This window comes from Ovis aries, chromosome 25 (assembly GCF_016772045.2).
Source record: "Ovis aries strain OAR_USU_Benz2616 breed Rambouillet chromosome 25, ARS-UI_Ramb_v3.0, whole genome shotgun sequence".
NCBI classification, from domain to species: domain Eukaryota; kingdom Metazoa; phylum Chordata; class Mammalia; order Artiodactyla; family Bovidae; genus Ovis; species Ovis aries.
The window spans coordinates 17,721,762-17,749,757 of record NC_056078.1 but is presented as its reverse complement, the minus strand read 5'-3'; the positions used below and the strand labels follow the sequence as shown (position 1 = coordinate 17,749,757).

General features: G+C 42.4%; 1 protein-coding gene and 1 long non-coding RNA gene across 2 annotated transcripts in view; one reads left to right on the top strand and one right to left on the bottom strand.

The window, feature by feature from the left end:
- Positions 1-25,418, top strand: part of LOC132658629 (uncharacterized) — a 297,402-nt gene extending 271,984 nt beyond the window's left edge. The window contains exons 3-4 of the long non-coding RNA XR_009598495.1: positions 12,463-12,574; positions 25,244-25,418. This is a non-coding gene — a long non-coding RNA (uncharacterized LOC132658629). The remainder of the gene's footprint in view (positions 1-12,462; positions 12,575-25,243) is intronic.
- Positions 168-27,996, bottom strand: ZNF365 (zinc finger protein 365). The gene is made up of 5 exons (XM_004021394.5): positions 27,662-27,996; positions 25,227-25,982; positions 10,356-10,536; positions 4,250-4,287; positions 168-2,962 (listed from the first exon to the last, which is right to left on the bottom strand). The coding sequence occupies exons 2-5, from the start codon at positions 25,967-25,969 to the stop codon at positions 2,707-2,709; spliced, it is 1,218 nt and encodes a 405-aa protein (XP_004021443.1). The 5' UTR covers positions 25,970-25,982; positions 27,662-27,996; the 3' UTR covers positions 168-2,706.

Sequence of the window (27,996 nt, the reverse complement as noted above, 5' to 3'; positions counted from 1 at the left end):
AACCTTTGGATAGAGGCATTGTGATAAACAAAAATGATCCAGCTAAGCTCTCAAGAAAACTTACAGGTACAAAATTGTGGTGTTTACATGTACAATGAACAGCTTATTCATGAAGAACCAGCTTGGTTCCCCAGAAACATTTCAGCTAGACAAAACATACCAACACATTAGTCATAAATATAGTTTTATTGTCATAATATTTCATAATCTAAAAACCTTTATTTAAAATCCGGGAACAGAATATTCCAACTTCCATACAACAAAATGACCCTGCAGAATACTGGAAAACAGTGTCTAAGTAGTCTGAACTTTTCAGTTAAGAATCTGTAACCTAGTTTGGGAAAACAGAATGAAAGCAAGTTGAAACAAAATACTTCCTCCTTACAAAACAAATAATAAAATTAGATCCATTCTTCAGTTTAAACTCTAACATGTTTTCCTAGAAAACTTTGGCGATTTCTTAAAAAGACCAACTCTGAGGTTGACTACCCATGAGGACAAAGAATGCATTTAAAAATAACACCCAAGTGGGACACGGCACAAGGCTCAGGCCATGGCAGGTAAATGGGATATCCCTTAGAATGAGGTGGCTCGCATGTTTCAAAACCAAATTTATGTCTCTAAGGAAGCACAATATACATAATGCATTTCCTTATATAAGGATCAGAATTTAGTTACAACTTAAAAAAATTTTAATATAATAAACCTTCAAATCATTTGTCTTGTATAATGTACACAGAGTAGATAGGACATTACGGTGCTTTCTGAAGATCACTGGGTACCACTGTCAAAGAGAGCTGTTATGCCCTCAAGGCATAGTAAATGAAAACTGAAAACGTAAGTTACATTAAATAAAATGGGGAAAAAATCTGGCTTATACTACCTTTAAAAACAAACTACTGTCATTACACACACACATTATGGGACAAAGAGCATGCAATGCAACAAACCAGTCAAATTTTTAGTATGTAAAAGGTGAGTGCAATCATGGTATAAACATCAATAATAAATAACCTTGGAAGAAGTTAATTCTCCAAATAAATAGTTATTTTTAACATTACAGTTTTTACCATGTCATCCTAACAGTAATATTCACAGCAATATTTTTTATCACTTGATAGCTGCCTATACACCAAGTGAAGGGCCTATCCCCATGAGTTGAAAGTCAAGTGAAGATTCAACAATCAACAGTTTCACTATGATAGGCTCAAAGTATTTGTATAAATTACACTTTTCAATTTACTGGCATTTTATGTAATTGTTTTGTTACCTCTTTTTAATGCACTGCTAATCTGATGCTTATTGCAGTAACAATCATAATCCTACTAATGTTAATTAGGTTAAGCTTTAATTTCTAAAATCAGAGAATTCAATTTACATGAACATACATAGTTTAAAAGTCACCCACCACAAACATACAGCTTTTTCATGAGTATTTAAAAATAAATTATTAATATACTTGACATATACATTTTGTATTTGTTATATATATATATATATATATATATATATATATATATATATGTATATAGTTGTGGACATAACTGTTCTTGTTTCCAAAGGAATGTCAGCACTTATAAACTCTGCAGGAGACCTGATGATATTGCTAAATTTTAAAAACTAACACAGAAATTTATTCTTGAAGAAAACTATAAAGCAGGAGGTTCATGACAGATGGTTCTTTATGGAAACAAAGGCCATTTTAGGGAGGCAGAGAGATGATTTCAGATTCTGGATCCCACATGCATTGTTTATTTCAGAAATCACTTTAGAAAGCCATATACAACAAATACATCAGACACTCGGCTGAAAGGTAAGAAAGTGTATTTTAGTCATAAAATGGCACAGAAGCAGCAAGAGATGGAAAAGTCAGGCCAGCAAGGAGAAAGGCATGCCTATAACTGACAAAGAGGCTGCTAACAAACCACCCCTCCCCCCACCACCCCGAAGGAGCAGGTCTTAGGAAAGAGCTGAGTAACATCTGTGGTCTCCTGGATGGCTCGCAATGCACTAAATGTGTAGTCCACGGTATCCAACCTTTCTGACCCTGAACTGCCGACTGCTGAGCATAAGGGTTTTACTGTTCTCCCCAACCTCAGCAGTAGAAGCAGCTATTAAGATAGAGGCTGACAGCACAGTCTTAGAGTGCAGAATACTCAGCCAAGGAAGAAAGCAGAGAGGCACCAAAATAAGGAACATCCAGGGAAACAGAAAACCTGAATCGAACAAACTGGAAAACAGTCTGTCGAGATGACAACTGAAGTCTAACGGAATGAGTTCTTGAAGCAACCCAAACACTGGAATCTCGATTAACCAGAATTTTCAGGGAAACAAGAAGCTTTATTTTGGAGGCTCCCCAATTAATTGACAGTGAGGTTAAAAACAAAAATATTTTTATTTCATAGAACTTTACTGGGCCAATTATTTTAAGAGCTGGAGCTAGCTTCATTTTACTAAAACTTTGGAATAAGACTGATTTCATTATTTTAAAAACAATTCTGTAATCTGCCTCCTGCTTACAAAAGGGACTTGTAAAAAAGCCTGGTTCACCAAGATTCCCATTTGTTAAATTCTGGTTAATCCAGGTCAATGCCCACATTGACATGAAATATGTTTTATGAGGCAGTGTGTCCAAAAGGACACTACTGATGCCCCCTAGGACATATTTCCCAAAGCCCAGTGATGTGGTCCAGAACCACCCCCCCTTTAGATGATGTTCACAATGGCTGTCGGCTTTTTCTTGGCCATTTTGGGTCTGATGTTGCCTTTCCGGCCAAACCCCAGAGGCTCCCCTTTCTTTGCTGGTCTGCAGAGTTCCCTTGGCGACTCGGACTGCTCATGCAGGGCCTTAGCAGGCTGCATGCTGGCTCTGTCATCCTTGGCTTTTTTCATCCTTCCCTTTGGATGGAAATGGGTCTTGAGATCAGGGTGGTTACACACAGAATGCAGGTGCCCTCGGCTTCTACAGATGGTTGTGGGAGGAGGTAGATAAGCAGAAAGATTTAAGTCCTTAAAGGAATAAAAACTACTCATGGCACAATCACTTCTATGTGCTAAGGTGGCAATAACGCTACCAGTAAAACAAGTAATATATTGTATACTGATTCTTTTCCTTCCACATTGACACGATGGCCTTCATGAAAATGATCTCATGATACTAAATTCCCAGGGAGATATTACTAGTCTTATTTACCAGTGATAGAACCTGAGGCACAGAAAACCTAAATGACTATTGAGGGTAACACACAGTGGTCTATGGAGAAGATGAGACCAGACCCTATACCTTTTGACTATTTAAGTGACTTCTAGGTGATTCACACAAATCTGTAGTACAGCTATCATAAAGTATATGATTCACAGTATAAATTTATGTATAAAAAATATATATATATCAGTCTGCAAACTACATTAATAGCACTATGACTACACGATAGCACAATACGAGAAAGTTCTATCACACAACACTTTAAAAAGGCTCCTGTACAATGGAGTATTACTCAGCCGTTAAAAAGAATTCATTTGAATCAGTTCTGTTGAGATGGATGAAACTGGAGCCGATTATACAGAGTGAAGTAAGCCAGAAAGAAAAACACCAATACAGTATACTAACACATATATATGGAATTTAGGAAGATGGCAATGACGACCCTGTATGCAAGACAGGGAAAGAGACACAGATGTGTATAACGGACTTTTGGACTCAGAGGGAGAGGGAGAGGGTGGGATGATTTGGGAGAATGCCATTCTAACATGTATACTATCATGTGAATTGAATCGCCAGTCTATGTCTGACGCAGGATGCAGCATGCTTGGGGCTGGTGCATGGGGATGACCCAGAAAGATGTTATGGGGAGGGAGGTGGAGGGGGTTCATGTTTGGGAATGCATGTAAGAATTAAAGATTTTAAAATTAAAAATATATATATATAAATGCAAAAAAAAAAAGAAAGAAAGAAAGAAAAAAGAAACTAACACAGGATTGAAAAGCAACTATACTTCAATAAAAATGTTTTTTAAATAAAAGTTTATTGAAAATGAAAAAAAAAAATAAAAAGGCTCCTGTAGTACTATCATACTGCCGTATACTCATAGACCATTAGCATAAAAGTCACATCCACATTTTTAGAAAGGCAAATAAGCAGGTAAATTTTCACCTGAAGCTCTCAAAATACATTTGTATTATAGATAGCATAAGAAGTGCAACAGGAAGGCATTGATCAAATGGTCTAAGTATAAAAAGATATACATACAGGCATTTGGGCTTCCTATTTGAGGAGATATCTGTAAGCTGAAGGAAAACAAATAAGACAAAATATTACTTTCACTTAAAGGTTGGGTTTGGTTTCATAAAAATCCTCCTTATGTTTTTAAGAAACTGTATTCCCATTAAGGAAGCCAGTGACTGTTATCAGGAGCACAGCCCATGGCACCATCCATCACTGCAGTGAACAAGAACAGTTCGTGCTCAGCTCTGCTTACTCAGGAAGCCTCTCTGGCTCCCTGTCCTCAGAATTCCAAGAAGCCAGTATCAGCAGATCTCAAAAATTTCAAAAAGTTAAACAGCCCCTCAAGAGAACAACATTTGAAGAAACATGTTTTTAAAAACTGGAATGATGTGCCATTGTTTCTTGATTGATTCAGGCTGTATTTGCAGCTAATTTACACAGCTATGACTGGTCACAGTGTATCAACTAAAGGGAAAATTGGCACAAAATATTTATTGCCTAAAATACATCATTTCTAAAATGAGAGCACACGGAAACCCAACTCCACAACTGTCCTGGGCCATCTATCATTGAGATAATTTTCCACTCTCAATGAGATATCTGCATGCACTTTTGTGGCTGGGCTCAGAATACCATTTGCGGAATAAATTGATAATTATCATTTTGTGTTCCGGATGTCACCAAACACTTTATAGGCAAGTGTATTTTCAGTGTATTCCCAAGCTTCAGTTCCCAACCTCCCGCATGCAGCCTTCAGCTAAAAGAAGCGCTGTCACATTAACAGGCAGATTGACAGAGAGGTGACAAAGAGAATGTGGAGAAAGGGCCATGTTGGCCCAGTATGGCCAACATCCACCCCCGCTATACTCAAGTCACCCAAAAAACCAAGCCTGACACAGCAGGATCTTCCTCCAAGTTTTCTGTATGCAGCTTAAGCCGTAGACAGCGGCAAATCAGAAAGGTTTCTTAAACAGACTTCTTGGTGCCCAAGAAGGTGAGATGGAATTCCTGCCTTCTGCCTTGGGACACAATTGAATGTTACATTATTGCCAACCCTGTCCACGCTGGCTGGGTTTGGCATGGGATTAGTAAATGTAAACAGAAAAAGGCACCTTCCTTGCATGAGGGTCCTGAGGTCTTGTAATATACAAAGAAGGGGGAACAGATGGCTCCAGCAAACACCTGACTGGCAGCTTCTGGGAACCCTGGAGACATCAGCATTTCTACTCTCTTTCCTCCAGTCTGCCCATGCCCCCTGCTCCAATCAGCTGGGCTCCTTGAATGGATTTCAGTGTATCTATAAACTGTAAAAATGTACAGGGTTTTTCTTCCTTTAAATACTTTCCCACTTAAAAAAGTCATTATTATTGAGATATAACAAAATGTTTTCAACTTTATGTGTGTATGTAAACATATAATGTGATGATTTGCTGCATATGGGTACATAATTCCCTTTGGAATTTTATTCAAAAGTGTGTGTGTGTGTGTGTGTCTGTGCGTGCACGCCTGCATGTACACACATACACATGTTCCCTTACTGGGGAAAAGGCCAACAGCAATCTGACGGATTATGAGGTTTGTGGGTGGAGGTGGTGCCTGTTATCACAGGCACCAAAGAACTTCCTTTGCTCTCCTCCCTGTGAACACAAGAGGCCAGTGTTCCTTCTGGATCCACAGCTGTAGGCAGATGGAAACGCTCTTCCCACTCAGTCAATCCACCTACCTCCATTTTTTCCTGGTCCAACTACTCTGTCTTTTTATTTAGGGAGAGAAGGGTGTGACGATGGGTATCAAGAGAGGCCCTGGTCAATATTTCTGGTTGAAAAAAATATAAATAACCTTGTACTGAGAGCCAATCTAAGTACTTCTAAAACACAAACATGGTGTCTCAGGTTATAACAGGTTTTGGGAAACTGGAAACCTAGCCCTCCTCCAATTTTGCTCTCTGTATATACCCAACTTCTTAGGCCAAAACCATGAATTTGTTGTTGACTCCTCAGTTTCCCTCACCAGCTAAATCTAATCCTTCATCCAGGACAACTGGTCCTGTCAATTCTCCTCCAAGAACATACCCTATACTTTTTACTTCTACTTTGGCTCTATCTGAGCTGCTGTCCCCTCTCACCGGCCACAACATAACCCATCTCTTATTCTTGCATCCCTCCATCAGTTCCCCCAGAGAAGCAGAGTGATTCAGCTAAAACATAGATCTGCTGCTAAGTCGCTTCAGTCGTGTCCGACTCTGTGCAATCCCAGGCTCCGCCGTCCCTGGGATTCTCCAGGCAAGAACACTGGAGTGGGTTGCCATTTCCTTCTCCAATGCATGAAAGTGAAAAGTGAAAGTGAAGTTGCTCAGTCGTGTCCAACTCTTAGCGACCCCATGGACTGCAGCCTACCAGGCTCCTCTGTCCATGGGATTTTCCAGGCAAGAGTTCTGAAGTGGGGTGCCATTGCCCTTCCAGTGGTTTTCCCTATGTGTGATGGAACAGATCCACACTCCTTACATGACCAAGAAGCTCCTGCTTGATCTGGACCCCTCCCGCCTTTCCAACTTATCTCCTGCCTCTCAAATGTGCCAAGCTTATTCCCTCCTGAGGCAGCTGCACTTCCTATTTCTCTGCCTAGAATGTTCCACTTCCAAATTTTCCAGAACCGCCTCTTTGCCATTCAGGTCACCATGCAAATGCTGCCTTCTCAGTGGGGCTTTTCTCGAAAGATTTTTGCTAAAGCTAAAGTGACCATCTCAAACATGTCATCTTACTTTTTCTTCATAGTAGTTATTCACTATACGGAATTATCTTCCTTATGTGTTTGCTTATTGAATGTCCCTCCTCCCTGAGACCAGGGACCTCATGGATCTCGTTCACAGCAGTTTCATCAGCACCCAGTAAGCGCTGCATCCCCAATAAATATGGTAAATGAATTACTGCTAGCACTAATTTAGCAACCTGCAGGAAATAAATACAATGCTTAAAATAAGATTATCCAAGCTATTTCATGACCTTCTATTTGAGCAGGTCTGTGAGTAATTCTGGCAGATGGTATATTAGGTCACTTTGTGTCTAATTCGACAGCATGTTTCAGAGCATACAGACAAATTATCTGAGTAAGCACATTGCATTTTTAGAAATCAGCCAGGTGAAAAAGAACATAAATGCTCAAGGGGATTAATGCTGAAACATTATTTTAGAAAAGGTGCTAATTGTGAGGGGGAAGGAAATTTTTCTAGTGCACAAAAGAATCTTAAAGCTAGAAAGAATCGAGGTACACATCAATCTAAAGATGCCATTACTCTCTGGAGGGGTAATGAGAAAAAGAGGGAAGAGAAGAGAGGGAGGGAGGGAGGCAGGGAAGAAGGGAGATGTTGGCCACGTTGTTTCTGCAGAGCAGCCTTGGTGGAAATGGGGAGAGCCGGCCAGGCTGGGGATGGCATTCCCCATGGTTCTGGAGGAGGGAGTTTAAGTGCTGGGAGTTGAAAGTTCTGCTCCATCCTGGGGTGCACCCGGGCAAGAAGCTCTCCCAGACAGAGCTGAGGCTCCAGAGGCCTGCACCTTCTCTAACCTGGACCAAACAGGTTACTACAGATATGACCCATAGCTTATCCTGCTAAAAGCTTCCAAGTTCTTCCATGGCCAGATGGAGTAGTTAAATTACATCAAAGACATGGTAAATGTATTTTATCATGTAAAATAGACTAAGTTAAAAGGAAAAATTATTTTAGGATTCGTAGACTGTCTCATAACATGGCACATTATGGCCCAAAGTAGAGTTGAGAGGACTATATGTGAAAACAGGGAAAACCACATCTGCCCATTCTTTCAGAAATCAAGCATCTCATCCTTGACACCTCTCAGGGTGATGTGTCCTCCCTCCAAAGTCAGCTTACCTCGCTCCAGCCTGATCATGCCCTACTTACACACAGCTCTAATTTCTAAATTCCCACTCAATCTCAACTGTATTTTATTTGATTTAAGTTCTTTCCTATGTGGATTAAATCTGAAAAAGGCAGATGGTGACATGTTTGGGACGTAAAGAACAAAAACATAAAAATTCACTATTACATGTCCTACCATATTTGCACGTACATGTATACATATATTTATGTGTACATGTGTGCATATATACATCATGTGTACCTACACACACATATAATTTATATCTATACATTTGACTACAAGAGCTGGGATGCTGTTTGACTTTTGATTATGTGATACAGTAGGTAAGAACTAATGACTGGCTATGTCTTTTAAAAGGTGTTCAGTTTCCAAGCTGGAAAAGTAAAGTGAGCAGAGGAAGTGAACATAGAGATACAAATAAAGGCAAGAACTAATGGGCTTCCTTTCTTTCTCCTTGCCTTCTCTTATTTTCTCTTTCTTTAAGAATTCTTAATTTTGTACAATAAAAATTTATACATTTCGTAGCTCTACATTACTTATAAGCCTAAGTACTGAAAATATTATGGCTACATTTTAATTTTAGAACTCCTAACCACCAAAGTCAGGTGATGGTCAGAGACTCTGAGAAGTTTAAAGCCCTTATAGAGCGTCTAGTCCAACTGCTCCATTTTATAGGAGAATGAAGAGCCCAGGAAGACCAGCTGTCTCCCCCAGTCAGAAGCAGGGTGGGAATGGTCTGGAAGCCAGGCGAGCTGACCGAACATCTGGTCTCCATGATCTCATGCCACACCCCCCTCCTGAGAGAGGGCAAAGTGGAAGGAGGAGGCAGGGAAGCGCTCAGAGTGTCCCTCTGTCTATAACTGGACTCTCGTAGTTTCCCAAGGAGGTGACTAGGGAACCAAGGAGGGGGATAAAGCTTCCTTCTCAGGAGACCACAGACACCCGCCCAGAAAATAACAAATACATCAGGTAGCTAAAACTGCTTTGATGACAGTTGCCGAAAGCTCACAGGCATAACACACTGACTTCCTTCCAATCAACTTTGTTCTTGACTGCTTGCACAGTTGTTTGCACAGGGGCTTGCACAACTGCACAGCTGTAAGGCTGAGTGAATGTTACTACAGTAAGCGCTGTGTAAGTCTTCATTTCTTCCCTTCCTCCTGGCCTCTGTACTTTCCAGCTATCTGTGTCTCTCCCTATGGTCTTCCTTCTTTCATTTCACTCCTTGTTTATTTAATCATGTTTCCTGTTAAATCTTGGCTTCCAGACTGCTCAGCCTAAATTTTTCAATCAACCAACAGCAACCTTACTAATCTTTTGGTTAGCATAAATGTTTCCTATTTTTCCTCATTTCGGGGTTAGTAAAAGAATCATTTTTAAATCTTCTGAGAAGATGGTAAGCGTAAATAAAATTCAATTGATAATGAAAATGTTATAAATAAACCACTTTGGGTTTTCAAAAATCCATTCTTTGGCTTTGTTGTTTATACCATCAAGGAAACTGTATAGACGGTGAATGTGACCACCCACATCCCTCATCTGAAGTGTGCTTATTTGTAAACCACCCACCTCCCACCCACCCTCCAAAGAGACCAGGCAACCTTCATCAAGCCACTTATGACAGGTGGGCCTTCATCTATACTCAGGGTTCTCATTTGGGCTCTGGGGGTTTCTTAAGTCCCTGCTACCATATGTAAAATTGTATGCAAAATCCTATTATAGAATACCATTTGGGAATTTTGCTTAATCTTTTTGAAAATCTACTTAAAGAATGTTTCACCTACAGAGACTTCCAACAAGGGGGACTTCCTATTAAGGGGGGAAAAAGTGATTAAATCTTTCGCTAACTATGAAGCATGAAGGTTTTCAGATGATTCCTTGACGAGCTCAAAAACAGAATAATATTAATAGCTTCCTATCCACCTGACACATAATTGGGACAAATGATTTCTTTGGATACTTTCAAACTGTTAAGCTGCAACATAAAAGTATTTCTACCACCTCAGCTTGATGTGGAGCTGGAGGTGAAGACCTGGAGACTGCGCATCCAGGGCCTCACTTACTCCCAGGTGTCCTAGACGCACCTGTATCACTTCCGCAACACAGGTGTGGCTGGGGCAATGCTTTCAAATGATGCCTAGAAAATTCCTGCAAGTCATCCCCCAGCACGCTTTTCTTCTGCCCTTGACCCCACTTGACGCATCACGACCCTGACACCGGCCTGCAGGACTCACCGCGTGCTCACGGGAGTCCCTGCAGAGGCCGGCCCCCTGCTGGCTGTGATAGTACTCCAGCTGCTTTTCCGCTAGCTCGACCCGGTGCAGCAGATTCTCTATGAAGTCCTGGAGCCGAGCTTTTCCTTGAACCTCCTTCTCAGCTGCTGTTTCCAGGAAATGGTTGAACGTAACCACCTCTCTGCAAGGCAAAAATGTCAGAACACAAAATGGAGGACTGAGACAGGAATTCATTCATTCAATGAATATTTACTGAGAGCCTACTCTGTGTCAGGCACTGCCCTAGATGGTATGGCCACAGCCATGATGAAAGACATGAAATTCCATGTTAGTGATTGCATTGAGAGGTTGCATTTTAGTGGAAGACAGTCACTATAAAATAAACATATGTGTCAGTAGGTGACGAGTGCTAAGGAGGAAATGGAAACTGGGTGCAAGGGACAGAGAGTGACCAAGGAAGGAAGGGAATAAGTGATACTGTAGACAGCAAAGACATCCACCTTTTGGATGGGGCAGCATTTGAATGGACACCAGGAAGCAAGCACAGCCGTGAAGACAGCTGGGAAGAGTAAGCCAGGTCCTCGCTGGGAAGACGCAGAATGGTCTCAGGTACAGAGCAGAGCGGGGAAGCGGGGGACAGCTGAGGCCAGGACCAGGTAAGGTCTCCCAGGTCAGCATGAGGACTCCAGATTTTATTATGAGATGGGAAACCACTGGCCGCTTCTGAGAAAAGTTCTGTCCTGTATTTTAAAAGTCTGGCTATTAGGGAAGAAAAGACTACAGGTAGGGAAGTATGGAAGCAAGATGCCACACTGAGCACCAGAGCATATAGAATAGTATATGTCCAACAGTATATTTTGAGCTAAGAATGAAACAGTCCAAGAACTGCCATCTTGAGGTAGATCCAAGGTATGTTGGGGAAGCTATTATAGCTGACATAGAAGAAGCAATGTGCAGGCTGCCCCTCCCTAAAAAGTTGAGCAAAATACCTTCATCTACATAATTCATTGTGATTCACAAATCCAGAAAAAATTTAATAACTATATTACTATTTTATATCTTATTTCTAATGCAAGTATGGAAATAATACTTCCCTGAGTTACAACTAAAGAAGTTGTTTATTAAAAATTCAAACACATTAAACATATAATGAAAATATCACCTAAAATCCCATTAACCCAAGACCATCACTACTTACATTTGGTAATTGTCCTCACAAACATCTCTACAAATACACACACACACTAATCAGCACTACCAGTAGGTATATAGTATCACAATTTCTCATTTGATTTGCTTCACCCAATAAGAAATCATGAAGACCTTTTTGGCCATCCTCTTTGTATGTTTTGTCACACCCACTGGAGCAAATGAATTCAATAATTTCACTACCTGTTGGATACAATATTTATGTGTCTTTGAACTCTCAACCTTCAAGGAGTGGGCCCTCATTTTTCCGACCATGTTCTACTCATGCAGAACCAAGATTCTAAAGAATCTGATCATTGTCCCCTAAACCTTTTCCATTTTAGATTAACAAATCCTATTTTTTTTAAATCTAACCTCAGGCATTTGTTCTAGTCAATTAAATTCTATTCCTTCTCTGAATCTTCTCAGCCTCTACTTGATTTTTATTTTCTGCTAAGCTCCATAATTTCTTGAGAGTAAAACTTCATGGATGGTCAGCTCAGGAAGTCATAGTTTCACAGGTCTTTGCCAAATAATTGGTGGTGACTTCCAATTCCTTTATTTTGTACAACTAGTCAGGAGGCCACTTTTACAATTAGTAATGATTTTTCTCTCACAAATACATTACATCATATTTTGCCATACTGAAAAGTTTCTGACACTTCCTACAGAGTCAAGCATCTCTGCAAAACTTTCAGAATTATATATTTATACAAACAGAAAAGAGACTGGTTCTAACAATGATTCACTCCAAAAACTGCTCATCAAACTTGTTCTAGTTTCCTATCCAGATCAAATATAAACTCAGAGCCCATAAGAATTCCATTATCTTTCAGTAGCTAAGAAGTATTCACATATAAGAAGTAAGAGTCCTTTTGGAAAGTTCTCTTTTGTAATTAAGTTCCAATTTTATTTCCAGATGTTTCCCTATGAGCCCTGAATAGAAGATGTACACTTTCCAAGCTGTTCAAGCCACAGAGAGATGCCAGTTGTCAAGTTCTGCTGTCACTTGCCTTTGCTCTGCCTCCTAGGTGAGTCACAAAACCCTAACCAGCAGCAAAACAGTGAGGGTCCATTCAGGTGTCACATGCAGCCCTGTGATGGTCCTCAGTTATAGGAGAGAAACTTTGGATGGAACATCTTCATATGGCTCAAAAGCACCACCAAAAACAAAGCCCAGGAAATGGCTACTCCTTCCTCTTTCCATAATCAAGGCTTCAATTTATGTGGAATCAAGCCTGTAATAAAGAGCCCTCTAGATAGAGAGTGATATTCAGGATAACTGACTCTTGAAGCATCTCCACACTGGTACTAAAAGGAGAAACCACCAGAAACCCACAACCCTCTTGCTGACCAAAACCAAAAACGTAGAAAAAAGAGCCAGTGTATTTTTTCAGCTTATTTTGGTTTAAATATTTACTATATTTATCTCATTACAGAAGTATTTCACATTTATTATGAGAAATATAAAAAGTGATCTGTGGAAGACCCAACTGAGCAGAAGCTCAGTCACCTTTTTGCTTTAACTCCATCATTCAATACACAACACATGATACTCAATAAATATTTACCATAATCAATGTTTAAAAAGGACAAAGAAGAAACAAAATGTAACCCATAGTCCCATAACCCAGAAGCCACTACTGTCAACATTCTGGTGTACTTTTTCCAGTTGTTTTTTTTTTTTCTGTGCATATTTACTATTCTTGGGCTCTCAGGCTATACAGTTTAGAATGTAAGACATCAGTGTTTGACAGCTTAATCCCACAGGATCAACATCTCGAAAGCAAGAAGACAAATCTGAATGCAATGAAGCTTATGATTGTGGCTGTATTTTCACATCATGTGATGTTTTATAACTGGTTCCATATAAAACTTTTTTATTTCATATAAAACTTTTAAAAACATTAATGCCACTAGTTGATTGTGTAGTGTTATGTCATGTTGTAAAAAAGAAGCATCTTTTTCTAACCTCCTTCATCCAATTATCTTGTGCCCTAAAGCTAACAAGTTAATACCCTTTTTTCCAAACAACCTGGCATCAATACTAACCTAATTTCAGTTTATGGATGTTTCACATCAACTAAGAAAAAAAAAAAAAACAGTGATTTAATTCCAAAAGAGAAGTTACATGAGAAAAGGGCTGGAGAAGTTCATCATGCTGAGACTGTGTTTGGGTATCTGTATTAGATAAAAACAGGAATAAAACCTGGTGGTTAACTGAGGAATAATATGTGTGCACAATTGCACATCCCCTTTTCACATCCTGTTCAGTGTGGATTAACAATATCCAGAAACACCTCTTATTTCCCCAAGGAATTTTGTGAACTTCCTGAATGAAAAAGAAAGAGCTTTAACTACTTTGCATTTGTACTTTTAAAAATAATTATACTCCTAACAGTAAAATATCCACTCCGAGGGCGAGACAGACCAATGGATTTCAACGGAGGGGAGGAGGAAATGTTTGTTCACTGGTGTGGTTTCAGATTCCACACTGCAATTAACCTTTGAGAAACTACCAATTGTCAAGCTTTGGCACAGTATCAAAGCAGAATAGCCACCATTCTCTCAAAAGACTATTAAGGTACCTCTCCACTTTCCTACTACCTATCTGTGTGAGACTAGATTTCCTTCATCTACTTCAACCAAAACAACAAATTTGCAACAGATTAAAGGCAGAACTAACGAAGTTCAGCTGCCTTCTGTTAAGCCAGACATTAAAAGTATTTCCAAAATTTCAAAAACAAAACCATTCTTTTCACTAAATTGTTTTTGGGAAAATTGGTGTTTTTTGAAATATTTTCATTATGTTAAACAAGTAATGGATTTAACATTGTTATTTTTATATAAATTAATAACTGTCCTTTTTACTTTTCTAAATTTTAATTTTTAATATAGTAACCCTTGATAGAATAAACCTACACAGAGCAAACTTTCTTGGGGTCCTCAGATTTTTTTAAGAGTGTATGGGGAAGTGAAGCCAAAGAGTTTGAGAACTGCTGCCATACCATGTACCGTTCAGTTCAGTTCAGTCGCTCAGTCGTATCTGACTCTTTGCAACCCCATGGACTGCAGCACGCCAGGCCTCCCTGTCCATCACCATTTCCCGGAGTTTACTCAAACTCCCGTCCATTGAGTCAGGGATACCATTCAACCATCTCATCCTCTGCCATCCCCTTCTCCTCTTGCCTTCAATCTTTCCCAGCATCAGGGTCTTTTCAAAAGAGTCAGCTCTTTGCATCACGTGGCCAGAGTATTGGAGTTTCAGCTTCAACATCAGTCCTTCCAATGAATATTCAGGATTGATTTCCTTTAGGATTAACTGGTTGGATCTCCTTGCAGTCCAAGGGACTCTCAAAGAGTCTTCTCCAACACCACAGTTCAAAAGCATCAGTTCTTTGGTGCTCAGCTTTCTTTATAGTCCAACTCTCACATCCATACATGACTACTGGAAAAACCATTGCTTTGACTAGATGGATCTTTCTTGGCAAAGTAATGTGTCTGCTTTTAATATGCTGTCCAGGTTGGTCATAACTTTTCTTCCAAGGAGTAAACGTCTTTTTATTTCATGACTGCAGTCACTGTCTGCAGTGATTTTGGAGCCCCCCAAAATAAAGTCTGCCACTGTTTCCACTGTTTCTCCATCTATTTCCCATGAAATGATGGGACCAGATGCCATGATATTTGTTTTCTGAATGTTGAGCTTTAAGCCAACTTTTTCAATCTCCTCTTTCACTATCATCAAGAGGCTTTTTAGTTCTTCACTTTCTGCCATAAGGGTGGTATCATCTGCATATCTGAGGTTATTGATATTTCTCCCAGCAATCTTGATTCCAGCTTGTGCTTCATCCAGCCCAGTGTTTCTCATGATGTATGCTGCATATACATTAAATAAGCAGGGTGACAATATACAGCTTTGATGTACTCCTTTTCCTATTTGGAACCAGTCTGTTGATCTATGTCCAGTTCTAACTGTTGCTTCCTGACCTGCATACAAGTTTCTCAAGAGGCAGGTCAGATGGTCTGGTATTCAGAATTTTCCACAGTTTATTGTGATCCACACAGTCAAAGGCTTTCACATAGTCAGTAAAGCAGAAATAGATGTTTTTCTGGAACTCCCTTGCTTTTTTGATGGTCCAGTAGATGTTGGCAATATGATCTCTGGTTCCTCTGCCTTTTCTAAAACCAGCTTGAACATCTGGAAGTTCACAGTTCACGTATTGCTGAAGCCTGGCTTGGAGAATTTTGAACATTATTTTACTAGCATATGAGATGAGTGCAATTGTGCGGTAGTTTGAGCATTCTTTGGCATTGCGTTTCTTTGGGATTGGAATGAAAACTGACCTTTTCCAGTCCTGTGGCCACTGCTGAGTTTTCCAAATTTGCTGGCATGTTGAGTGCAACACTTTCACAGCATCATCTTTCAGGATCTGAAATAGCTCAACTGGAATTTCATCACCTCCACTAGCTTTGTTGGTAGTGATGCTTTCTAAGGCCCACTTGACTTCACATTAAAGGATATCTGGCTCTAGGTGAGTGATCACATGATCGTGATTATCTGGATTGTGAAGATCTTTTTTGTACAGTTCTTCTGTGTACTCTTGCCACCTCTTCTTAATATCCTCTGCTTCTGTTAGGTCCATACTGTTTCTGTCCTTTACTGAGCCCATCTTTGCATGAAATGTTCCCTTGGTATCTCTAATTTTCTTGAAGAGATCTATAGTCTTTCCCATTCTATCATTTTCTTCTATTTCTTTGCACTGATCACTGAGGAAGGCTTTCTTATCTCTCCTTGCTGTTCTTTGGAACTCTGCATTCAGATGGGTATATCTTTATTTTTCTCCTTTGCTTTTGGTTTCTCTTCTTTTCACAGTATTTGTAAGGCCTCCTCAGACAACCATTTTGCCTTTTTGCATTTCTTTTTCTTGGGGATGATCTTGATCCCTGTCTCCTGTACAATGTCACAAACCTGCGTCCATAGTTCATCAGGCACTCTGTCTATCAGATCTAGTCCCTTAAATCTATTTCTCACTTCCACTGTATAATTGTTAGGGATTTGTTTTAGGTCATACATGAATGGTCTACTGGTTTTCCCTACTTTCTTCAATTTAAGCCTGAATTTTGTAATACCATGTACAGCACGTGCTAAGTCACTTCACTGGTGTCTGACTCTTTGCGACCCTGTGGACTGTAGCCCACCAGGCTCTTATGTCCACTGGAATTCTCCAGGCAAGAGTACTGGAGTGGGTTGCCATTTCCTTCTCCAGCAGACCTTCCCAATCCAGGGACTGAACCTGCATCTCTTACGTCTCCTGCATTGGCAGGTGGGTTCTTTACTATTAGCGCCAGCTGAGAAGCCCTACCGTATACACAGTGATCCTAAATCTCAGAACTCAGATGAGGGTGGACAACACAGGCTAGAACCCTGGTACAATGCAGCCATTATCCCTAAATTTATTTACTCCACTCTTCAGTAACTCAGCAAACATTTACTGAATGCTACCAGGTATCGGGCTTAGTGCAACGGCATTTATGAACCAGTAGCTGTCCTCATGAAGCTTACTGTCTAACCCAGGGATCAGCCAACTTTTTCTGTAAAGGAAGTAAATATTTTAACCTCTGCAATTCATACGGTCTCTGTTGCAAGTATTCAAGTCTGCCTAGCGCAAAAGAGCCACAGAGGCTGTGTAACAATACAACTTCATTTATGGACACTGAACTTTGAATTTCATATAATTTTCAAATGTCATGAGTTATTATTTGCCTTTTGAATTTTTTTTCAAGCACTCAAAAAAAAAAGAAAAGAAAAGAAAAGAAAACTATTCTTAGCACAGGGGCTCCACAAAAGCAGGTGGTAGGCTGGATCCAGCTGTGGTAAGGCAGACTCCCCATATAGTGGGGAAGCAGACATTAAAAGAAACAAACATGTAGTTAGGAAGCTGAATGTGACTAAGAAAAAGAGTAACAACATGATGCTATCAGGAAGCAGAGTAAAAGACCTGTGGTTTTAAGTTCTCAACACTGACTCAGAATACAGTGCAAAGCTGGAAGGCCAGATAAGAAGATAAGGGCAAACCTGAAATTCAACCCAGGTGTGGGTGCAGACCAGCTCTGGGAAAATTAACTGATTCTAGGCTGCTTCCTGGAAAAGGCAATGGCACCCCACTCCAGTACTCCTGCCTGGAAAATCCCATGGACGGAGAAGCCTGGTGGGCTCTAGTCCATGGGGTCGCTAAGAGTCAGACACAACTGAGCAACTTCACTTTCACTTTTCACTTTCATGCATTGGAGAAGGAAATGGCAACCCACTCCAGTGTTCTTGCCTGGAGAATCCCAGGGACAGGGGAGCCTGGCGGGCTGCTGTCTGTGGGGTCACACAGGGTCGGACACGACTGAAGTGACTTAGCAGCAGCAGCAGGCTGCTTCCAGCCCTATTTTTATTTTTGACTTATTATTTTTTTTTTAAGGTTTAATATGATTGAAATCGAGGTTTTAAGCTTCAATGGAGAATGCTTTTATTCTAAGCAATATCTGATACTAAAGGAAAAAGATACCAGTATATAGTATAAGAAAGAGGCCTGAAGCTCATTATCATGCTGAATGATTTGCAGACCTAGGAATCTATCGGTTTCCTGAGATGCACAGGTGTTCAGAAACAAAGTCTAGAAGGAGGCAGGAAGGGAAAAAGCCCCTTCAGTACAAAATTTTATTTAGAAAGAAATATTTGCTCACTCATGCACTCATTCATTTGCAGGATAGCTATAAGCTCTAAAACATAGGTAATACTTCATTTTATTGCAGGGTGAATCCCTTCAGTTACTTCTTCAGAAGTAGGTTAAAGATGCGTTAATTTCAGAAAAATCAAAGATACACTGTCATGCGAACAAGACACTGTAGAAGCCGGTGTAGAGACAGAGGGAAGTGCATGTTCACGCTCCATGGTGTTCACTGCCATTTTACACTGGCAGTGAACTGTACATTGTTAATGAGGGGCGGCACACTGATCATATCACCCGTTGTAATCTACTGTCAACAAACCATTTCCAGCTTTCACCGCCATCCTGTAAGCCTTCGGTTCACCTCGGGCCTCATCAAGGCACATCACGTCCTCTCCGCTCCAGCATTAGTTCATGCCCCTCAGCCTCCAAGCCAGATGCTTCCTCCTGCACATGCTGTTCCCTCCACCAGGGTCCCTTCCCAAGCCCCCTCTTAGCGATCCTTCTAGCCTCAGGCTCCCAGCAGGCCCACGCCTAGATGATCTGCTGTGTTCTCCCGCAGAGCCTGGTAGGCACACTCCAGGGACTAAGCTGTGCCATCGATGCCATCAGCCACAAAACCAGGGACTGTGGGGTCCTGGCCTGCTCCTTCTCTGCGACTCCCACAGCACCTCACATGAGGCCAGAACACATCAGCCGCTCCACAAATGTCTGCTGAGTGCGTGAAATGTGTTATTAGTAACTCTATCTTTAGTCAAAAATCTTTAACCGACTGCAAGATTCTGAGGTTTCTTTGTGTCTTGTGCCAGACAAGTATTGGGGCATAAAACAAGTAAGTGACCTACAACAAAGGTACCTGCTGCAGAAATACAGGTGGGATCTAAAATCGATGCCTCTTTTCTATTCTTAAACAACACTTTAACAGCTTCCATCCCAAGGGCAAAGCTCTACCCACTTATTTAAATTTCATTTTGCATTACTGATTTATGAACCTCTTCAGAGGTATACGAAACGGTAAAAATACCCCTAGTTAAAAATAGCCTAGCTATTGATCACAGAGCACCTCAGACAGACTGTAGTGTCACCCATGAGGCAAATCCTAAAACTAGAGCCAACTGCCTCCAAGTGCTGGAAGCCTGGCTGCTCACTCAGAGCTCGGGGTCAGCTCCTGTGTCCCTGGAGGGGCCCACAAGGTGGAATCCACACCTGCTACACGTCAGGAGCCACATCACATTTCCACTCGGGTCAGCCCTTTGCCTCATCTTTCTTTTATGACCTCCTGGAACACATCAAAAAGAATACAATTCTAATTAAGGACTTAAAAAAAATAAAGAAGAAATCAAATTATTCTTATTTGCTCTAAATAGATCAAAACCACATCCTAAGCCCCTCAGTCCAGACAGAGAGGGAGGTAGGGGAAGGAAGGACAGACGTGAGAGAGAGACACATCAGGGGCTCCACAAATTTCTGCTGAATGCATGACATGTGTTATTAATAATTCCATCTTTAACTGACTCAAAGATTCTGAGGTTTCTTTGTCTCTTTTTCCAGACAAGTATTGGGGCATAGAACAAGTAAGTGACCTACAACAAAGGTACCTACTACAGAAACAGGTGGGATCTCTTTTACAAAATTTGAAAATTTGGGCGGGGGTCTCCAAATTTTATCAGCGATCTAAGAGGGCATGTCTGACATCCTGTTGTTTCCCACCTTCGTCTGTAAGTCTGCACGGAGCACAGCCTGCACAGAGAGGACTCCATTCACATAAATGCGTTAAAACGTGGAGCAGACACCTCCCTGTTGCACTGCACTCTACATCTAACGTGATTTCTCTAAGCCTGCTTCCTAGCTATGGGTCAGTCTGGAGTCCAAATTGCCCGCTCACTGCTGTAGTTGATCAAAGATGGGAACGAGGGTTCAGTTGTGCAAAGCAAGTTACCAAGTCAAACTTGTCTTTCAAAGGGCAGCGTTCTACAGCCGGCTCTGGGTAGAAACCTAAGTGGACAGTCCTAGCTCAAGCCACCCCTGGATGTCTCTTCTAACACACCCCTCACGATGTTTAATGTCTGACTGACCTGCGCATCCACTCCTGTCATAGAAGCAGGAACTGGATTCCTTTGGTTATCACTGTATGACCAGAACCCAGAACAGTACCTGGCACTCAGCAGGCACTCAATAAAGAGCTGTCTTCTGGCTGACACCAGCCTGGGAACAGGACAAATGATGAAGGAAGAAGGGAAAGGTCATATCTACGGCAGCTTGCAAGGGAGCAGCATGGAAACGACATGGAACTACAGAGTCCCCCTCACTGCCGTCCAAGGCTGGCAGAGGCATGTACTCCACCCTGACTGGGCATGGACACCTAGAGGGCCAAGTTCACAGCCCTTGTTGGAAGCTAGAAGTCCTGAGCTGGTGTTCCAGAAGCTTCATATCATAACTATCCTGATGATGCTGCCATTCCCCATTTCCCAACACTTCTGATGCTAAGTGATGTCACCATGCCAGGCCTCTCGACACAGCAGAGAAGTAAGCCCATTCCAAAATAGGCCAGATTTGGTATTACCTAAGTCTTGACGCTCTGGGCAAATAACCCACTTTCAGTCTGGCTGAGGCACAGTAAATTAATGGAAAAGGCACTCAGCAAAGAGACAAGAAATTTGGGTTCCCATTTCAGGTTTGCTACTAAATCTTTGCCTGTCATTCTACTGTCTCAGGCGTTATTTCTGACATGTGTAAAATGAACGTGGTTTCTTTCCACGAAAAGTACACAGTCCCCTCGGGTCCACCTCTAACAGTCACCTCTCTGATGCCTTCAGTGCCACCGTCCTCCGACTACCAATGCAAACCCCACCCTTCCTCCTCACTCTTCAGTGTGGCCTCAACACAAGGGAAAAACCCTTTCTCTAATGTTCATCAACTTGAAACCGTGGCTTGTATTTAAGCACTGAGTTTGAACATGGATATGACTTATTCTTCCTATGTAGTGTGGAAGCTTCTTAGGGAAAAGGACTGTTATACGCCCCCTCCCACCCCCCCCCCCCCCACCCCAACACACACCCCTAGCACAGCGCAGGGCACAGCATAGGTGCTTGGTCAGGGCTTTCCAATCCTGCTAGCACCTGACTGTGCAAGTAAGTTTAGGATTACTGCTATTACATTGATGTTCTCTGAACCCCAGGTAACCAAATCAGCCAGGAGTCAGCTACAATCCAATCCATGTCTATCTTTCTAATTAAGGGATACCCTACTGCAAGGTTGGCCAGGGTTGATTTACCTGATCATGGACAGTGCTACCTACAAGCTCTAAATATTCTGGGACAAGTAAATACAGTACCTGTTTGCATAAAACTTTTAAAATTGCACAGGCTGAAAACAATGGGCAGTTTCTTTCTTGGATGTGCACTCCAGAAACAGAGATACCTCTCTGTGCAGGTACAGTGAGACTCACGCGAAAGTACAAAACTGCCAATTCAATCAATCTCTGTTACACAGCATAGAGATGACTTCTATATCCAAGTTGGTTCCGCCTATAGATGGCCTCAAGGCAGAATCAGCCCTTAAGTCTTTTATTTCAGTATGAAAAAAAGGATTTTTTTTTTTTTTTTACTTCAGCTATGCTGTGCAGCTTGTGAGATCTTAGTTCCCAAAAAGAGACCAGGGATGGAATTGTGCCCTGTGTAGTAGAAGTCCAGTGTTTTAACCACTGGACGACCAGGTAAGTCCCAAAAAGGATTTTAAAGTTGAGGGGGAAATCCATAATCAAGAGAACCTCATGTGAATCTCAAAATACTAGAAGTCTGCTTATTTTTTAAAACCAAATCTACCTGTGTCTTAAGGGGTCCCTGGAGTTAAGTCAATTTCAAATGGGACTGTAACAACCTCCTTTTTCTCACAAATGAGCCTTGAGAGCTGAGGAGACCTGGGTTCGATCCCTGGGTTGGGAAGATCCCCGGAAGGAGGACATGGCAACCTACTCCAGTATTCTGAGCTGGGAAATCCTATGGACAGAGGAGCCTGGCAGGCTACAGTCCGTGAGGTTGCAAGAGTTGGAGACTTAGTGGATAAACAGTATCAACAACAAACAGGAGAACACAGCTCCTGATGTGTTTGTTGGGCAAGCAGGGCCTTCCGTATCTGAAAGGTCGCCTCTTTCCTTTGGTGGCAGGCACAGCACTGTGAGGGAGTGGTGAGGGGGGAAGGAGCGTGGCTGAGCCAGGCTGATCTGGTCAATCACCCTGGCATGACAGATGGACAGCTGGCTTGCCCTGCTCCCCACCCTGGGGTGGGGCTGGGGCTAGCTGTCGCCACTGAGGCTGCTGGCTACAGTTGCTCTCTCAGACCAAGAGCTCCACTGTCCTTCCTGGAAAGAACACTCTTTCAGTCCTATTTTATATACAGAAAGAGTGATTATTTGAGGCATGAATACAGAAATTAATGGGACAGGCCAAATGAATGCTTAACAAAATGAAGACTTTGTTCATCTCATGTTTAAAAGTTTAAGGCAGTTTCACTAAATTTTCACTTAAAGTGGTTTTTGTTCTGTTTTTGTCCCTGCTCTTTTTCCCCTGGTCGTCCAAAAATGTCATACTAAAACTCAACTCATAATTTATCCTTAGGTATACACCCCAAAATGTGAACAAAGATATATGTACAAGGACATTAACTGAGACATTACTTTTTAATACCAGGAAAATGGAACAAAACCCATGTACTCCTCAGTAGCAAACGGATCAGAACAGACGTGTCATGATTCCACTGGGGAAAACACAGTAACTCTATAAGTGCATATAAAGTACCTTTGACTGTATGCACATAGGAAAGCTCCAGAAGGATATCCACTGACCTAAACAGTGGCTGTCTCCAGAGAATGGGGGGGCGGATACTTGAAGAGGAGGGAGGACTTTAACACATACAATTTCACCCTGTTAAATCTTATTTTTACGGGTATATTTAGTTTTCTAATTGGTCCTCTGGTAACAGCATTGGATTATCCTTATATACCATATTATTACTGCTGATTTATGTGTGGCCTGCTTTTATTTAAGCTATTTGACCAGTTATTTTTTAATAATAAAGCACCCTCGAACACAAAATGAAAGTTAGATCCTTGACAATAATCTGCTGCTGCTAAGTCACTTCAGTCGTGTCCGACTCTGTGCGACCCCACAGACGGCAGCCCACCAGGCTCCCCCGTCCCTGGGATTCTCCAGGCAAGAACACTGGAGTGGGTTGCCATTTCCTTCTCCAATGCATGAAAGTGAAAAGTCAAAGTGAAGTCGCTCAGTCGTGTTCGACCCTCAGCGACCCCATGGACTGCAGCCTTCCAGGCTCTTCCGTCCATGGGATTTTTCAGGCAGGAGTACTGGAGTGGGGTGCCATTGCCTTCTCTGACAATAACCTAGATCTAACCATATGCTCCTCCCTACCATCGTATTGTTTTCCCATGCTCCAGGCAACCACCACCCCAGAGCCCATCTCCATTATTACTTGTGTACTTAATAAAGAAAATACTACAAATAAATAAACAAATGCACACAATTAATTTGGTTGCCTTTTAAACTGACTGCTCTTCCGTCAAACAGAAATATCACAAATTTAACTCCACGCTCCTCTCTGCACATAAAGCAATGCCATCTGCCATTTCTTCCGTGGTGCAGTGTTAGTCACCCTTGGTGCTATAGCAAGTCAAGGCACTAACTTCCCACCAGGAAATACCAAGAGCCAAGAGTGAAACATTTTTCAAAGCAGATCATTTCCATAGGAGTAAAGTAAATCAGTGGCTGATTCAAATCTGTCCTCACTACATGATTTTAAAAAAGTATCTAGCTGAGCAGTGCAGGCTTTTTCTCCAGGCAGGCAGTAAGCATTTAGTAATAGCAAGTGGTGATCTCTTTAATACATAGGGTTTCTCAGCCTCTTACCAAGTGGAGAAGCTTTAATTACCACATTTTAAGAGACAACACAAGATAGAAGAGTGCCAGAGGACAAAGAAAGCATGAAATTAAGTCAATCTGTATAGCATACCTCAAATTATTTGAAAATCTTCCTTTTAGGCTGTTTCAGTCAATCAATTTTTACTTCCTTTGGTTCTATGAATTCTGAGCCTCCATTTAAAATTAAATCCAACATTCTGCATTTGGGATATAACACTGCATTGTTACATATACTTTTCTAGTTTGAGATGAATCCATATACTTATTGATAAGGAAATGCTTTACCAAGTGTGATAATTTTTAAACGAACAGCTTCTCCAATCACCTGTAATTTGTAAAAACCAGCGTCAACTCTGCAAGCAGGCATGACTTAGTCTAGTATTTTTCAAAAAGAAAATTCTCAAACTTAAATCATAAAAGTATGGCAATCTCAGATGCTTCCTCTGGGTTTCCTAATATCTGCTTCTTTTAAATAAAAATTATTATTAATAGATTCTCAGTTACAAATATTTAATTAACACGGACAAGTAATACGAAATGGCTAAGAAGCAAAAATTATTTATATTTAGACCATATTTTTATATTTGAATAAGACAACATCTCATGTTCTTGATTTTATTACACGGAGTTGTCAATAAGACAGAAAGGGTGCCCAGCACTCCCTTTCTGCCTTCCCATTCAACTTACCACCCCTATCCCCCCACTCCCTACTCTCCTCACACACACACACCAGGAATGGATCCCAGCATGGACAGAGGACACTTGTAGTAGACATTTGTAGTGTCTACAGTTTCTAAGGTGAGAAGGAATGTGATATTTCGACTTTCAGGTTGCTGAGCTGGAGACCATAGCAGAGACGGTAAACGGTACTAAAAGTCTTGGGTCTCCTACATTCAACTATATCAATGGGAGACTGCAGCGAGGGATCTGCAAGCAATTAAAACCAAGCCATGCTTCACACTGGAGTGTAACTTGGGAGTGGGTGGGAAGTGTCTAAAGCAAGGGGTTTAGCATCCATTCTCAACGCCACTTACTCTTCTTTCCTGAGAAGCTCCTCTTCGGATTCCGTCAGGCGTTGCCTCAGGGCTGCGATCATCTCCACGGCCACATCCACCTGTCTGTTCAGCGCCCGCTCTCGTCTCTGAACTTCCTGCTTCTTCTGCGTCAGTTGCACAAATGCCGCCCGAACTTCCAACAGTTCAGCAGTTTTCTGGGCCAGCTCTTTGGTGAGTTTATCAATCCTCTTCTCTATGGTCCTGTCCACAGCCTCGACCATCCGACTGAACTTTTCTCTGACATGTGCCTCGAAAGCTGCTTTGGTGTCTGGGGCAGGAAGGCCTGGGCTGGCCCTTGGTGCCTCCGGCGAGTCTGCACGCAGGTCCACTGTAGTGTAGGTCTGCACGTAGGACACAGGCCTCTCTGCCACCATCTCGAATGGCTTCCTGTCCTTGGAGTGTTCGTGCGAAATACTATACAAGTTCACATAGCTCGGTTTCTGCTTTACTATGTTGCCACAGCTCTGCAGTCTTCCCTGTTTCGGGGGTTCGGAGGAAGTGACCAGGTCTGTGTCTTTGAGGGATGGAAAGAGGCTGCATTTTGTCAAGAGGGTTCTCTCCTGGTAGCTGTGACTAAATTCCAGATGGGCCCTCAAGGAGGACAGGCTTCTAAATCTGGTATGGTCCCCACACCTCGGGCAACGGAAGGGCAGGCACACAGCGACATTCTCAAAGGACTCTTGCCAGGGGTATCTGCTTTCCTCAAAGGCCTTCTGTTGCATTACTCTAAAAGTCCTAGGCAGGGGAGAATAAAACAGATAGTTTGCATGTCTGTTTAAAAAAATACTACTGAAATGAGCTGATCTCCATGGGGACAAAGGCTTTGAAATTCCAAATTACTTTTACATATAATAACTAATAAAAATTAAAACCTACAATCCATGGGCCAAATCCAACAACATTTCCATACTGTCTACTGCTGCTTTGCACTGAAGGATGGAGGTGAGTAGTTGAGACAGAGGCCCTAGAGCAGGCTAATTCAAAATACTTACTACTTGGTCTTTACAGAAAAAGTTTGCCAACCCCTACTTAAGATAAAAAACGATGGGTATCATTCCCTTTTCACAGATGAGGAAATTGGAGAAAGGAGGTAAAAGCAATTACTCCAAGGCCAAATGGACAGTGTCAGATTCCCACACGGAATTCAACTTTCCTGCCCTCCTGAATGTAGTACAGTCACTGCAAAAACACACACTATTTTACTGAGGACCCTGATAAACATGAAAAAAAAAAAAAAAGAGAGAGAGAGAGAGAGAGAAACTCACATGAATTGTCAAGACAGGTCCTAAGACAGCAGACTCAGCAACCTTCCTCAGATCTAGGGAAGGTATCACTCAGACTAGCCAGGGGCATTAAGCACACAATCAGCTGAAAATTTTCCAGTCTGAGGTTTCTGCCTTTAATTTTATTTTAAAATTATTGCTGTGATGATTTAATCAACGTTTATCATAATAACGATGCTTCCCTAATACTCCAGATTTACTGAAATCTGGAAACCCAATGTATCAAATACTAAGTGGGGCCACAGATAAGGTTTTACTAAAACAGAGTGTTCTGGATGGATTTGCCTCAACTCTGATCCTGTTTTAACATGAGGACCGCTAGGGTGGCCAAAGTTTGAACCATGTAGGTAACAGAATAACTCTTTTAGTAAAGGGAAGTTCTTATTTCCTCATAGAAATTTATTTTCTTAACCCTCGCAACAGATGACTGCTAGCAGCCCAATTCTACAAGCAGCGCCTATCTAGTCCCTCCAGGAATGGTTCCTTCAATGTAATAAGCACGGGACCCTAAAGGGAGGGTGCCAAGGGTCTTGGCTAAAAAGTACTATTATTGGGCCCTCTACCTCTTTGAAAGCAGAGGTACCAGTGGTCCCCACACAGTAGACAAAGCTTCCATGTTAATAAGCCTCTGCCCCCAGAGACGGGACCCTCTTCCTGCGCTACAGCAAGCTGTTTAAACACGCGTATTCTGGGGACAGGAGGCCAACTCTGGCCGAAAACGCAGGCCAGACGTGAAAGAAGGGGTACCAGAATTCCAGGGAGCAATGAGGAAGGAACGGCATCCCCGGATGGGGAAACCGGTGCTCACGCACCCCGGGAGTGCGCAAGGTTTCAAGGGCCCGGAGGGGGCCCCAGTTCACAGGGTTGGCAGACAAGTCCTAATTTCCTCTGCCTTAATAGGTGCAGGCTGGAAAGGAGTGTGCCTCGGGGGTCCCGGCTCTCCCCACCCCAGCTCCTCCTCGTGCCAGCCCGCCGGTGCCAGAGTGGATACGTGCGCACACGAGTGCCCGCAGGCGGGGGCCGAGATGCCCAGCTCCCCGCCGTGGTGCGGGACGGGACCTGCTGCCCAGCCCGGACGGCCCCTTCTGCTGCGCCCCCTGGGCCGGGCCGCGGGCGCAGATGCCCACTTACCCGACTTGTTGCTGCAGCTGCTGCTGCCGCCACGACGGTGCTACTGCTGCGGGAACGAAGCGGTTTTCAGCAGAGCCGTAAATCAGGCTGAGCCGGCCTGCTCGCACCCCCCGCGCACCCCCGCGCCGGGACCAAAGCGGCTTCCAGGGCGGAGCGTGGCGCGTGCCAGCGGGGGCGGCGTGCGCGGTGGCCGGGACCCCGCGCGGAGAGAGCTTTCGCCTCAGGGGTCCCGGACCGCCGTGGTCCCGCGGGGGACACCCCAGCTTTTCCTGGCTGCCGAGAGCACCGTCTGCCCTCTCCCAGCCGCGGAGCGGGATGGGGCTCAGGATTCCACT